Below are 14914 nucleotides of genomic sequence, written 5' to 3' on the forward strand. Positions count from 1 at the left end.
CCCCGATAGTTGGAACACACCCTCCGGTCCCCCTTTTCGAATAGAGGGACCACCACCCCGGTCTGCCAGTCCAGAGGCACTGTCCCCGACTGCCACGCAATGTTGCAGAGATGTGTCAACCAAGACAGCCCCACAACATCCAGAGACTTGAGGTGCCTTGCCACCGGGGAGCTTCTTAACTACCTCGGTGACTTCAGCCCGGGTAATGGGTGGATGAACCTCCGAGTCTCCAGCCTCTGCTTCCTCAATGGAAGACGTGTCAGTGGGATTGAGGAGATCCTCGAAGTATTCCTTCCACCGCCCGACGATATCCCCAGTCGAAGTCAACAGCTCCCCACCTCCACCGTAAACAGTGTTGGTGGAGGGCTGCTTCCCCTTCCTAAGGCGCTGGATGGTTTGCCAGAATCTCCTCGAGGCCGACCGATAGTCCTCCTCCATGGCCTCCCCGAACTCTTCCCAGACCCAAACCTTTGCTTCAACGACCGCCCGCGCTGCAGCACGCTTGGCCTGCCAGTACCTGTCAGCTGCCTCAGGAGTCCCCTGAGCCAACCAGGTTTGGTAGGACTCCTTCTTCAGCTTGACAGCATCCCTTACTTCCGGTGTCCACCACCGGGTTCGGTGATTGCCACCACGACAGGCACCGGAGACCTTACGGCCACAGCTTCGAACAGCCGCGTCCACAATGGAAGCGGAGAACAAGGTCCATTCAGACTCAACGTCCCCAGCCTCCCTCGGGATCCGGTCAAAGCTCTCCCGGAGGTGGGAGTTGAAGACCTCCCCGACAGAGGGTTCCACCAGACGTTCCCAGCAGACCCTCACAACACGTTTGGGTCTGCCAAGTCTGTCCAGCTTCCTCCCCTGCCAGCGGATCCAACTCACCACCAGGTGGTGATCAGTTGACAGCGTAGCCCCTCTCTTCACCCGAGTGTCCAAGACATACGGCCGGAGGTCAGATGACACAACCACGAAGTCGATCATTGACCTCCGGCCTAGGGTGTCCTGGTGCCACGTGCACTGATGGACACCCTTATGCTTGAACATGGTGTTCGTTATGGACAAACCGTGACTAGCACAGAAGTCCAATAACAGAACACCACGCGGGTTCAGATCGGGGAGGCCGTTCCTCCCAATCACGCCCCTCCAGGTAACACTGTCGTTACCCACGTGAGCGTTGAAGTCCCCCAGTAGAACAATGGAGTCCCCGGTTGGAGCACTCTCCAGTACCCCTCCCAGGGACTCCAAGAAGGCCGGGTACTCTGCACTGCCGTTAGGCCCGTAGGCCGAAACAACAGTGAGAGACTTATCCCCGACCCGAAGGCACAGGGAAACGACCCTCTCGTTCACTGGGGAAAACTCCAACACATGGCGGCTGACATGGGGGGCTATAAGCAAGCCCACACCAGCTCGGCGCTTCTCACAGCGGGCAACTCCAGAGTAGAAGAGAGTCCAGCCTCTCTCAAGGAGTTGGGTTCCAGAGCCCAGACTGTGCGTGGAGGTGAGCCCGACTACCTCTAGCCGGTAGCGCTCTACCTCCCGCACTAGCTCAGGCTCTTTCCCCCCCAGTGAGGTGACATTCCATGTCCCCATGGCTAGTGTCACCGTCCGGGGATTGGGTCGCCGGGACACCTGCCCAGGACAGCCACCCAAATCGCACCGCACCCGCCCCTTCTGAAATATATATATATATATATATATATATATATATATATATATATATATATATATATATATATATATATATATATATATATAGTATTATTGTGATCATCATCCCATCATCAACCGGGGAGGGGCTGGAGTCACAGGGCTGACATGTAGAGACAGACAGGTAACCAGTATATCACAGGTGTGAGATTGTAATTGTAATTATCATAATCATTAATAAAATTAATACATTTCTCAATTAGTTCAATACAGAAACAAGGAAATTGTCAATAACCCTTCAGGCTTGGCAAAGAGGGAGGACTCAGATGCAGGGCAGAGGCAGTAAAAACAGGTTTTATTTCTAAATTAAAAAGAACAAACAAAAGACCGCTCCACAGGGAGGGAAAGTGGACTATGAGCTACAAACAAAAACTACAAAAATACCCACTTGGCTTAGCTAGGCTATGGTCTGTGGTTGGAGGGTCCTGACATGACGAGAGACGAAATGAACTGGCACAAGACAAGGGGAGACGCAGACTTAAATACACAGAGGGATAATGAGCAACAGGTGTGACAACAATCAGGGATCAGGGATGACATCAGACCAGGAAACACATGAGGAAGGGCAAGTGACCTGAAATGAGAAGGGAGTTACTTCCAAAATAAAACAGGAAATGACAAGACAAAACCAAGACAACACAAACCTCACCGGAGTGACAGTACCCCCCCCCCCCCCCCCCCCCCCTTAAGGGACGAATCCCAGACGTCTCAACAGTCCATGATATGGTCCGGGAGGGCGGGCAGCAGGGCCTGGAGGAGGGGCTCGGGAGGCCGGACATGAGGGCAAACCCTGGCATGAGGGAGACCAATCGGGCGGGACCGCTCAGGAGGTCGGGCAGGGGGACGACCCGACGGGCGGGGCTGCTCGGGTGGCCGGGCAGGAGGGCGACCAAGCGTACGGGGTGGCTTGGGAGGCCAGGCAGAAGGGCGACCAAGCGGACGGGGACGCTCGGGTGGCCGGGCAGGAGTTGGACGGTCCCCCGTCTGGACTGGTGACGGACGATCCTCTGCCTGGGCTGGAGACGGACTGACCTCCGTCTGGCTGGTGACGGACAGACCTCCTCGTGGACTGGGGATCGAGCTGAGGCATGGGCTGGTAGCATGGCCGTGTCTGAGACATGGTCTGGTAGCATGGCTGTGGCTGAGGCATGGTCTGGTAGCATGGCTGTGGCTGATGGAGCTGCTGTGGTAGGTGGAGCGAGGTGTTCCGGTTAGCGCTGGAGTTGCGCTGAAAGGTGGAGTTGAGACACCATTGCTGTCCGGGACCCTTCCAGGCAGGAAAGACGGACTTCTCGGGCCTGGAGGAGTTCCAAATACTGCCTGACCCCTGCTGAGTCCATACTGGCCAGTTCGTTCTGTCAGGCTTTGGCAAGGAGGGAGGCAGTAAAAACAGGTTTTATTTCTAAATAAAAAACAACAACAAAAGACCGCTCCACAGGGAGGGAAAACAGGCTATGAGCTACAAACAAAAACTACAAAAATACCCACTTGGCTTAGCTAGGCTATGGTCTGTGGTTGGAGGGTCCTGACGTAATGAGAGACGAAACGAACAGGCAACAGACAAGGGGAGACGCAGACTTAAATATACAGAGGGATAACGAGCAACAGGTGACAACAATCAGGGATCAGGGATGACATCAGACCAGGAAACACATGAGGAAGGGCAAGTGACCTGAAACGAGAGGGGAGTTACTTCCAAAATAATACAAGAAATGACAAGACAAAAACCAAGACGAGACAAACCTCACCGGCGTGACAAACACAATTGTTTATTGTTATTATATAGTTATTTGCTGAATAGGAACATGAAAGATGAAAACTTGACTGACAAAATAAAAATCTTCCATACAGAAAACAAATAATAAGACTACATCGTCAAAGAAAAACCTTTACAAATAATCGAAGCAAACAATATAAATATTTTAAATATAAAACATAATAAATATTACACATTAACGACAACAAAACAGTAAACAGTGTTAACCTATTGGCTTTTGAAAAATACAGTGGTCTGCTTTACTATTTATGGTTCTACACTCCCGACTGTATTTCTTCTACATTAATGTTTTAATTACTGTGATTTTCCACAGTATTGCTTTGACTACTGTAATTTTGTCACGTGAACTGATTTCTATTGTAAATTATGCAGCACTGTACTGTAAAAAAACATATATAGTAATGAATTGTGTATAATACAGTAACTGTAGATTTCAGCGATGTTTTACAGTGCAGGATCTGTTCTGTATCTGAGTTATGTGTTGAATTAATTTAGTTTTTAAACTTGATGTTGAACTGACCCTAAATCCTCAGAAAGTTCACATGGTTGATGAACTGACCCAGGATCTGTTCTACATGAGATCTACCTTTGTTTTTGTCCTCTGCAGGGTGAATCTGGTTACCTCGGATACGATGGACTTCCTGGGGTGATTGGTTACCCTGGAAATGAGGGTCACCAGGGCTCATCTGGAGAAAAGGTAAAAGCATCTGATATTATTCATAATAATAATGCTGAGAGATTATTATTATTATTATCAATGTTATTTCACTTGTTTAAACAGTTTAAAAATAATCTTTTAGCGAGTATCATATAATTTGTCACGTGTTACTTGCTGTCTGATCGCTACAGCACATGTGTGACTCCCAACAAATATGGGAAAGAAGCACAATACTTTACTGATTAGCGCTTTTCATTATCAGCGCTGGAAAAAAAGGCTGTGTCCAAGATCGATGATGAAAGGAGTTGACAAATGAGCCTCTCGCTTCCATCTCATCTCTGTTGGGCAGGCAGGTGCTAGCAAAATGTTAGCAATTTGACATTAATCTCCACTGGAACGTCCCACTAGTAAAACAGTGACATGTTTTTTAACACACCGATACGCAAGTTTTGGTGTCAAAATCGGTATCGATAAGAAATTGTAAATTTTATTGGAACATCTCTACTTAATTTCTGAATTCTTCATTTGTGAGCCAGGAATTGAGACATGGCGATGACGTTGTCAAGTCCTGTTTACTAAGACATTTATAAAACTCATAGTGACGCACCAGCTGAGTCGAATTATAATTTAAAAAAAATGTCATGATCGCTGCAGAATTATTGGATATGATCGCTCTTCTTGTTTTTATGTCCTCAGGGTGAGCAGGGAACAGCTGGAAGTTCAGGACTGAAAGGCTCTCGGGTAGGAACGACTGATGATGAACATCCTCTCATTGAACCAACTCTTTTATTCTCTTTAAGTCTTAAACTATGGATTTTCTCTTAATTGAGCATTGTTTTAGCTATAATACCTGACTGAATAAAGATGAAACTAGAATGGTCATGGTCATCATCATCATCAGAGTTTCCCACATGGCACGTGATTGGCCTTGGGGCGCAGCTGCTTAGAGCATGGCAGAAACCACATCTCCAACATCTGCTCAAAGTCTTTCTTCCTCATCATTGTTTTTAGGGCCTGTTCCACCTTCCTCCATGATCTTCTCTTGTCACATAGTACTATTTTCTGTATGGCATCATTTGGCATTCTACACACGTGTGCTATGTACTTTAGAAACTGTATGTTGCAATATACTTCAATGGGTTGCGATTTGGTCAGTTTGTACAGTTTACTGTTCGAGATCTTAAAGACCCAATCCACATCACCATCGACTAGGGGTTGCAGGTTCAATCCCCTTTTTACGTTGGTTTAGGGGCAGGACATTCTTGCGTGCTTAACCGCCAGCTATCATCTGAACAGTATTCAGCTTTTGGAGTTCACTGCTTGATAGTTCCCATGATTGTACACCATACAGTAGCCGGGACCGCACACATGTGGTTAGGATTCTCATGCGAGTGTTGAGATTTCTCGGTCGGTCAGCCCATGCTTCAGTTCGTTCCATTTTTAGTACGCTGACGCAATTCGGTGGTGTAGGAACTTTGATGACATCCCAGTAGGCTATTGCTGATAAGATGACCAAGGTACCGGAATTGCCTCACATTCAGTAGAGTGCAGATCTCCACCAAGCGTGTCTGAAACGACCACTGCTGCATTGTCTAATTTAGTGAATACTAACCCCCCCATCTGGACACTAATGTACTGTCAAATGTCATAAAAACACACTTGTCTCGAAAATCATTGTATAAGAGACATCATGCAATCTTACCAAAAAACAAAATACAAAAGCTATTAGATGTTAGCCAAAGACATAAAAAACAGTTTTCCCCCACTTTGGGTGCAGAGTAGTGGCTGAGGCACTCAGCTGTGTTATTAGAGGCCTGTATGGGTGGATTGACAGGTCCGTGAGCATGAAGCCAGAATTGGACATGCAAAACACCATGCAGTTTGCTACAGCAGGATGAGATACACACTCACTCATTCCCAGACTCAATCATGGACACACATAGACCGACTACATGAGTGAGTACCTGGCAGAGACAATCAGTGAAGGAACTGTCATTTGAGGATTTGTCTCTCTTCTCCAGGGTCTTCCAGGAAAACCAGGTTTCCCAGGACCTCCAGGACTGCCGGTAAGAACCATTATATAACATACAGAATACATTCAGAGAACATAAAGAATGCATACAGAGAACAGAGAGAAATCAAAGTATATCGACAATTATTAACACTATGAACATGCCTTAAGCTGGGATCGGCTCCAGCCTCCCCGCGACCCTGAATACAGGACAAAGCGGTAGACGATGGATGGATGGATGAGCATGCTTTATTGAACTGCACAATTCACACATTCATTTTTTTATCAGCATCATGTTCAGAGAAAAAAACTATAAAAAGTATAAAAGTTTACTACTTGCTCAGGTACACTGTTCATTTCCTGCTCAGGTACTCTGACAACCTGCACAGGTACTCTGTTCTCTACCTGCTCAGGTACCTGTGCAGGTTGTCAGGTACTCTGACAACCTGCACAGGTACTCTGTTCTCTACCTGCTCAGGTACTCTGTTCACTACCTGCTCAGGTACTCTGTTCACTATCTGCACAGGTGCTCTGTTCTGTACCTGCTCAGGTAATCTGTTCCTTACCTGCACAGGTACTCTGTTCACTACCTGCTCAGGTACTCTGTTCACTACCTGCACAGGTACTCTGTTCTCTACCTGCTCAGGTACTCTGTTCTCTACCTGCTCAGGTACTCTGTTCACTACCTGCCCAGGTAATCTGTTCACTACCTGCTCAGGTACTCTGTTCTCTACCTGCTCAGGTACTCTGTTCACTACCTGCCCAGGTAATCTGTTCACTACCTGCTCAGATACTCTGTTTACTACCTGCTCGGGTACTTTGTTCTCTACCTGCTTGGGTACTCTGTTCATTACCCGCTCAGGTACTCTGTTCACTACCTGCTTAGGTACTCTGTTCACTACCTGCTCAGGTACTCTATTTACTACATGCTCCGGTACTCTGTTCACTACTTTGTTTACTACCTGCTCAGGTACTGTGTTCACTACTCTGTTTACTAACTGCTCAGGTACTTTGTTCTCTACCTGCTCAGGTACTGTGTTCAGCTCCAGACAGGCTGAGACACAAGTTTGTGAACATAGTGGATCATTAAGTAGCTAAGGAGACAGGTGTTTCCCTCAGCGGTTGGGGTTGGAGGAGATTATTTTTTGTGTGATTTGTTGAACTTGAAAACACTGTTATGCTTGTTTTTCCAGGGACTGCCCGGACGTGAAGGACCCATTGGCCGACCAGGACTCCCAGGATGCAATGGAACAAAGGTAGAGATGAGGCCCACTACCTTTTAATCTCCCCATCGCTCTGGTGTGTAGATTGTTACTATCAAATCAGGTGGACAAGTAGGTACACTAGTGTATCATCTGCAAATACATATTCTCTCTTCTAATGATGTGACTAATTAGAGGCATATAAAGGGAGATTGGAATCTGACCTAGAATTGCCCCCTGAGGTACCTCGAAGTACATTACTACGACAAAGTTCCATTCAGTTTAACAATTGAATAATTATTGAGGTCATCGTCAGAGGGTGAAAAACCTCCTGACTCTTCAGAGGACCTAGCTGAACCAGAATAACCTGAGCCCACCCACATAAACACTGATTGATGTGGTTAATGGTTGTATGTCTTCCAGGGGGATATTGGTTACCCAGGGTTCGCTGGGGTTCCAGGACCTTTCGGACTTCAAGTAAGTCCTGCACAAAAGTGATTGCATGGTGTGAATACTTCCTGTTTACTGCAAAAGCAGGCTGAAGCTAAGCATGATAATTAGCTCTGTGAAACTAAAGCTTACTATGCTAATGTTTTTCAGGGTCAACCAGGACAGCGAGGTGCAAAGGTAAGACTTGAACATACTATCATGATGAAACCTCTCAAGGAAGGATTTTTCAAACATGTTTTTTTTCTTCAGTTTTTGTGTTCTATTGTTCTAGAATATTTGACACTGTTAGTTATGTCATAGAACATTTATAAGGGGTGACATGAGTAAGATAATCCACCAGTGCAACAGGGGCCTCTAGAACAACATTGCTTCAACATTTCTTCAACTCAACTGTCATCCTACAGCTCAAACAACCCCTGTTTTATTGCTCTGTTTCTGGTTCCAGGGACACACATTCGTCTTTCCCATCACTCAGGATATTAAAGGAGCAACAGGTCCTCCAGGACGAGAAGGAGAAAATGTCAGTTCCTGTCACAAATGTTGTCATATTCATATTCAGACTAAACAAACGTGCTTATTCAGTTCCTGTGTTCTTGTGATACGCCGTCAGTCACTCCCCACATTTAGCAAATGACTCAAGTGTTGTTCCTCACGATATTTTAGTAGCTGACTTGTAGTATCCCAGCATGCTTTTCACATCAACCAGGATTGATGGTTTTTAGACTACTTTTATACAGATTCTTCAAATGTAAATCAGTCCAGTATGAACATAGCAGGCTGCCATAGTGCCAACAAGTGATTGTCATTTATGTACCTGACTTTTGTTATTAACTTTAGGCTGGCTTGTGGAGAGTGTGCGCTTATTGGCTGCTTGTGTTGCAGGGGTTGAGAGGAGATCCAGGTGAACCAGGCCAGACAGGAGCACCAGGACCCATTGGACGTTCTGTACGCTTCAGACCTTAAACTTTAAATGTTTATTATCAAAGGCTGCACCTGCTGACAGCATTCTGTTTTTTGTTTGTTTGTTTTTTTATTTAGGGAAGTCCAGGGATGCCAGGGTTACCAGGAGAGAAGGTTAGTGTGTTTTATCGTGATGTCTGGTCTTGATGGAGCAACTTTCATGTGTCCGAGACAACTGTCTCCCATAGAAGACAATAAATGAACCTTAACAGGCTGAACTAATAAGTTAACATCTTGTTCGTAGAAGTTAATATCACTGTCACACATGATAAGGAAGCAATTATAAAATATCAGTCAATAATCACAATTAATGTCCACAAATATTTATTTATATTTATTTTTGTCATCATTCGGTCCTGGTAATGCTGTGTTTTGTTTTCAGGGTCAGGAGGGTCCCAGTCCAGTGATACCAGGTCCCCGCGGACAGAAGGTGAGATTACTGGTCTGGATTGCACCCTAATGCTTATTCTTATTCCTAGGTTATGGATTCATATAGTCACACTGTTATCGTAATGTCACATACGGCAGACAATCAAACATTTATAACCTAACCATGTCTACCCTCATCATCATCGTCATCATCATCATCATCTGTGTTTGGTTGTCAGGGTGATCGTGGCCCATCAGGGATTCCTGGACAGAAAGGAATTAAATTGTATGCTGAAGGATCCAAAGAACTGAAGGTCTGTCTGTCTGTCTGTCTGTCCGTCTTTCCATCTCCACATCTTCACTGATATTTTGTTGTTATATTTCAGGGAAAACCCGGTGAAGTTGGAGGGAAAGGTTGTCATGGACTTCTTGTAAGTCAGAGTTGTCTCACAGTCTGTATGACAGAATCACAAACTCAAAGAAAAAACATGTTTTAATTGATTTGTTATTATCAGATGACTACACTGATGTGTATGTTTGTTTACTCCTCCAGGGTGTGCCAGGGAAACCAGAGGCTAAAGGAGGAAAGGGCAGCCGAGGTGATCCAGGCACACTAGTAAGAGAGAGAGGCCCTTTTACAATTTTTAACCCGAGAATTGTACTCATGTTTATTCATTAATACATGAATATACTATGCTTATGGTTATTTGTTGAATTGTGTGCTTCTTACTTGACCCTCATTAGAATTCTGGTCAAACATTTGCGTGGTGTTTGTGTTCCAGGGTAAACCGGGAAAGGATGGAGCCCATGGAGAGCTAGGAGAACAGGTAAGGTGCTTTGTTACAAGAAAGCAAGAAAGAAAAACAACCATATATGATACAAAATGAAAAACGGTATTGTTGTGTCAGTGCGTTTGATTATCACACAACAATCAAACTCACAACAAGATAGGGTTTTGTACTATACGGACTGTAAAGACTGATCACTGATTCTGAAATAAACTTGCTGCGTGTCTGCAGGGAGACCCAGGGGATCGTGGATACCTCGGTCCTCCAGGTATTGAAGGAGCCACGGTGAGTACTGTATGAGGTACAGGTACAGTATTACACTCAGTACTTAGTCAGAGTGTTTATGGTGTGTCTGTGTGTGTTTGTAGGGAGAGAAAGGTGATCGTGGTTTTCCAGGTGTTCCAGGAGAGGTGAGTCTGAAGTTTTATTTTCAGTCAAATATTGATAGGAAGGATGGCCAGTTCTACCAAAATAAGTATACATACAAAGTCAATACAAATTAACATCAGAGGGCATGAGGTGGCATATTCACACACATTGAAATATTTCAACTCAAGCGAGTAATTTGTGTGATGCTGTGTCGTGAAATTCTATCAGCATTGAGATTCTCCTCCTGTCATCACTGACGTCCAGGTATTGCTGAATCAGAAATGGAGGAAACAAATAGGCTATTGACTTTGTCTATGGTCAGTCAGAGACTTACGATAATAGCTCAGATCGATGACATTTATTTAAAGCTCTAGTCTACGATTTTTCACTTGAGCCGAACTTTAGCCAATAGTAGCCAATTCAATTCAATTCAAAATAATTTATTGTCCCGCAATGGGGCAATTTGTTTTCCAATAGATAGTAAAACCGATCCAAGTCACACACAATCACACACAATCACAATAACACTATATAGTCATAAATAGTAGTCAATATAAATATATGTAAAATAATAAAACATACATCATATATATACGTACACATACACGTATTCACATACATACACATACAAATGTATACATACATATATATACATAAGGGCAGAGGCTCAGCATATCCAGAGTGTGAGTTGGGGGGGGAGGGGTGTTGTCTATGTTATCTATGGTTTTTTATGGAATTTAGAAGGCTGTGGGAACAAAAGAGTATTTATATCTGTTGGTCTTGAGTTGTGGGAGTTTGAAGCGTGATTCGGGTGGCAACATCTGAAATTCAGCCTGTTAGGGATGAGAACTATTTGAAATGATAGATTCAACCCTTTTTAGCATCTGCTTTTGATAGAGTTCCTCCAGGCCTTTCTGCTTAGAGCCTGTGATATGGCTGCTTACCTTAATTATCTGGGAAAGGGAGTTTTTTAACAGTGATAGACCCATACCAGCAGATTCACTAGCAAGGACCACACCGTCAACGAGATGCGTTTAAGGATTTATTATTATTGACAAAGAGAATGTGTCGAAGATCATGGTTCTTGAGCGTTTGAGTGCGTTGTGGGGATTCTTGTAGAGAATCCGCCGCCACTGCAGCGACGGACCCCCTCGTGGACCTACGAAGGAGAGGATAGAAAGAAGAAATGGGAAGAGAAATGGGGTGGGGGGGAGGGGCGCAGAATACGAGAGCGAAGCGGAGGAGAGGGTCAGGTGGCTATTTATAGAGATGCGGAAGTTGGCGCTGTTAAGGTGTGGACCTGCATCTGAAATTCCGCCAATTAGGCTTCAATTCACTAGCAAGGACCACACCCTCAATGAGATCCATTTAAGGATTTATTATTATTGACAAAGAGAATGAAGTGTCGAAGATCTTGGTTCTTGAGCGTTTGAGTGCGTTGTGGGGATTCTTGTAGAGAATCCGCCGCCGCTCCCGGGCAGCGACGGACCCCCAAAAACCTCCAATTACTTAAGAAGAGATTGAAAGGATTTGAGATCTTTGAGATCTGAACAGATGTAGCGGTTGTACGTTTGGGAGGACCGGCGGCCCACGGGACGTATGAAGTGTTCTGGGATGCCACTACGGGAGGCCGAAGTGGCCGCTCCGATTCTGAAGAAGTGCCCGGAGTAGTTGTCAGGCCAAATACCAGACAATGAGAGCATGAGACGAAAGTGATGGTGGGACTAGAATCGTGTAGCCACTTGGGACTAGAATCGTGTAGCCACTTTGCCGGACTCGGAAATGAAGAAGGGATCTGTCATGTTGTGCACTGACATTTGCGGAATTGCGAAAGTTTGCGAGGTTTTCGAAGGGATTCATTGGTGATTGGACCTTGAAGAAGAAGACGGGCGTGGGTGGACCGAATTGATTGGTTATGGTTAGCTGTAAGTGGAGCACCATGAGGTCGTCTGAAAAGCGAGACGAGTCGAAAATGCCAGCATGACGGCTTGAGTCGAAGCGAATGGTTGAGGAGGTGAATGCGGAGCATCTGAGGAAAACAACGAGGCGAGCAAGAACATGGCTTCCGAGGTTGGGCGACTTGAGGAGTGCCGTACCTGGAACGGATCGTGCGGAGGCAGGTGGACTGTCGACAATAAGTCGACAGTAAGAGGAAGATGACGAGGGTTTGTGGCTGGCTCTTGGCGTGGGAGTCCTTTAATGAGGGAAGTTATCTGGGGATGGCTGGTGGCCAGGCCCGAACTGCTGGTTATTAGCTTGGAGAAGAAGCTGGTACCGCTAAGGTACGCTGTGATGGTGTGTGTTTGGATTGCCCTGATGGAATGGGCGTAAGTGATGAAAGAGTCAAGGTGATAAGATCGAACAACGGAAAGGTTGCGTTGTATTGGTCGTGGAAGAGGTGGAAGCTTTTCCGAGTTGTCAAGTAGGATGAGGGGGTTGAGGGTGATATGGAGGAATGGCTTTGGAAGGTATTGGCGTGAGGTGCCAAGCTTCGGAACTTCTGCAATAGGAAGCAGGAAAGAGAGTCAGCGATAGTGTTTGTTTGACTGGGAACGTGAGCTGCGCGGAGAACATATTGATGTGTAACGGAGTGCCGGATGGGGCTCTGTATGAATTGCATGATGGATGGGGAGTTGGAGCGTCCTTGTTAATTATGTCGACGACTGCAAGGTTATCCGAGTATATGTGGATGGACTTGCGGGACCATTTGTGTCCCCGCAAGATGGTGGCGACTAATATAGGGTAGATCTCAAGAGCACGGGGAAGCGACCTGGCATTCATTTGCAAGCTCTGGGGGCCGTACTGCTTCGAACCATCTTCCGTTGTAGAAGCCCCCAAAAACGACTGAAGGAGAAGCATCAATGTACAGATGGATGTCATGTGGGTGAGTCCGTTGGTCGTCGTAGAAGAAAGTGATTCCGTTCCGTTCGCGACCCTTTGCCGGCGAGTTTAATAAGGGCGATGGCATGGTTGATGGTGGCGTAGTGATGTTGGTTTTTTGAGAGCCGCGACCCTTTACCAGTGGTTTTATTAAGGCAATGGCAAGGTTGATGGTGGCGTAGTGGAGAGAAAATTCTTCGCTCGGGATCAAGCTATTGGTGCTGGGAATGGTACTGCCATGGGGTGCTAAAAGATTGATAATGGTGCGTTTCTCGCCGGAGTATTTCCTGGTTGCAATACTGATGCGATACCGATGCTGATGCGGAGTTAGGAAATGGAGGATGGAAGACATGGGGCCTTCCTTAACTTCTTTAGCGAGAGGAGGCTGGGCACCGCGAAGGGAGCATGTGAGGGCTACACGGGCAGCGAAGATGCGGCAGTAAATCTCGTTGTCGAGAGCGCCCCAGTAGGTGGCCTCGTTAAACTGTGAGAGGCGGGCTGCAACTTCGGAGGCGAAGTGTGTGTGGTATTGATAGAAACCATGCTGCCAAAGCGGAGGGCCAGATTAAGAATGGTGGACAAGTAATCGTCCAGTTCATTGCGTTGCGTGGGGAGTTTGGAACAGAGAGTGTCTCTGTAAAGGGAGAAGGCGCAAGTGAACTCTGTAGGAGTAAGCTCTCTGGAACGTGTGGGTGCTCTCACTTTAGAGTGGGGGCACCCTCGTATCCTTCAATAAATCTGTCTGCGGGTGGTTGATAGAGGGAAGGCGAGATAGGGAGTGCGACAGCGATGTAGTTACCGTCGATTGGCTGCCTACGTAGGCTTGTGGGAACGGGGAAAGCTGGGATATAGTAGATCCCTGCATCCCGGCACTGGCATCTTGGTGCCAGGAGCCCGGGCTGAAGCGAGCTGCGTGGTTATTGAAAAGCGGCGGGGGGCGCTGGCGGCCCAGTGCCAGGAGCCCCGGGTGAAACGAGTTGCTGTGGTTGTTGGAAAAACGGCGGGGGGCGCTGGCATCCCGGTGCCAGGAGCCCCGGGTGAACGGGCTGCTGTTGTTGTTGGAAGGCGGTGGGGCAGGGGGGGGGGGGGAGGCGCTGGCGTCCCAGTGCCAGGAGCCCAAGCTGAAACTAGTTGCTATGGTTGTTGGAAAAAACGGCGGATTGTAGAGATGACGAGAAGTGGTGCCGGAGTTGTTTGATCTGGCAGAGGATCTCTGTCTCTGCTTTTGCTACTGCTCTTGTTTTCTATGGGCTGTGTTTGATGGTACTATTAGCCCCCGGTTCTTTTGTTGGAAGCCCAAGGATAAACCGAAGAAATCCTCAGTTCATGAATATAGAATTTGTCCAGGCCGCAGTAAAGTATGGCGGGCCTGGGCTCGGAATGGCAAGATCTCGGTCGGAACGAACCTCGTTTCCGGGTGCTGGATACATTTTATCTTCTTGGGCTGAGACTGCCCCGTACGGAAGTTAAACTTTCACGCAACCGAGTCTTACTGGTCAGTTGTCTCTGACGTGAACTTATGGAAATTCACGTAATATGAATCGTGTTTGAGTGTTGTCCTTCAGGCGTTCAGGCGTTCTGGCTTTTTTTTTTTTTTTTTTTGCGTGCACGCTGTGTTTGCTTTTGATGCGTTTCCGTGAGCCTAAAACGGCTTGTTTCATTTGATTCACAAGACTCGCAGCTTTCAAATGATGTATAATATGACGCAGACACATTCGAAATAATATACGATTAAATGGAATGAAT

General features: G+C 46.4%; 1 protein-coding gene across 1 annotated transcript in view; it reads left to right on the forward strand.

Moving 5' to 3' along the window:
* col4a3 (collagen, type IV, alpha 3) overlaps positions 1 to 14914 on the forward strand; it is an 82379-nt gene that overhangs the window by 19456 nt on the left and 48009 nt on the right. Inside the window, exons 3-18 of the mRNA XM_084018772.1 lie at positions 4089 to 4178; positions 4836 to 4880; positions 6161 to 6205; positions 7344 to 7406; positions 7776 to 7829; positions 7953 to 7979; positions 8248 to 8322; positions 8685 to 8747; positions 8841 to 8876; positions 9145 to 9192; positions 9371 to 9445; positions 9518 to 9562; positions 9685 to 9747; positions 9914 to 9958; positions 10151 to 10204; positions 10288 to 10329. Of these exons, the coding sequence (XP_083874898.1) occupies positions 4089 to 4178; positions 4836 to 4880; positions 6161 to 6205; positions 7344 to 7406; positions 7776 to 7829; positions 7953 to 7979; positions 8248 to 8322; positions 8685 to 8747; positions 8841 to 8876; positions 9145 to 9192; positions 9371 to 9445; positions 9518 to 9562; positions 9685 to 9747; positions 9914 to 9958; positions 10151 to 10204; positions 10288 to 10329 (870 nt within the window). The remainder of the gene's footprint in view (positions 1 to 4088; positions 4179 to 4835; positions 4881 to 6160; positions 6206 to 7343; positions 7407 to 7775; positions 7830 to 7952; positions 7980 to 8247; positions 8323 to 8684; positions 8748 to 8840; positions 8877 to 9144; positions 9193 to 9370; positions 9446 to 9517; positions 9563 to 9684; positions 9748 to 9913; positions 9959 to 10150; positions 10205 to 10287; positions 10330 to 14914) is intronic.

This window comes from Eutrigla gurnardus (genome assembly GCF_963514095.1).
Source record: "Eutrigla gurnardus genome assembly, chromosome: 10".
Classification (NCBI taxonomy): Eukaryota; Metazoa; Chordata; class Actinopteri; order Perciformes; family Triglidae; genus Eutrigla; species Eutrigla gurnardus.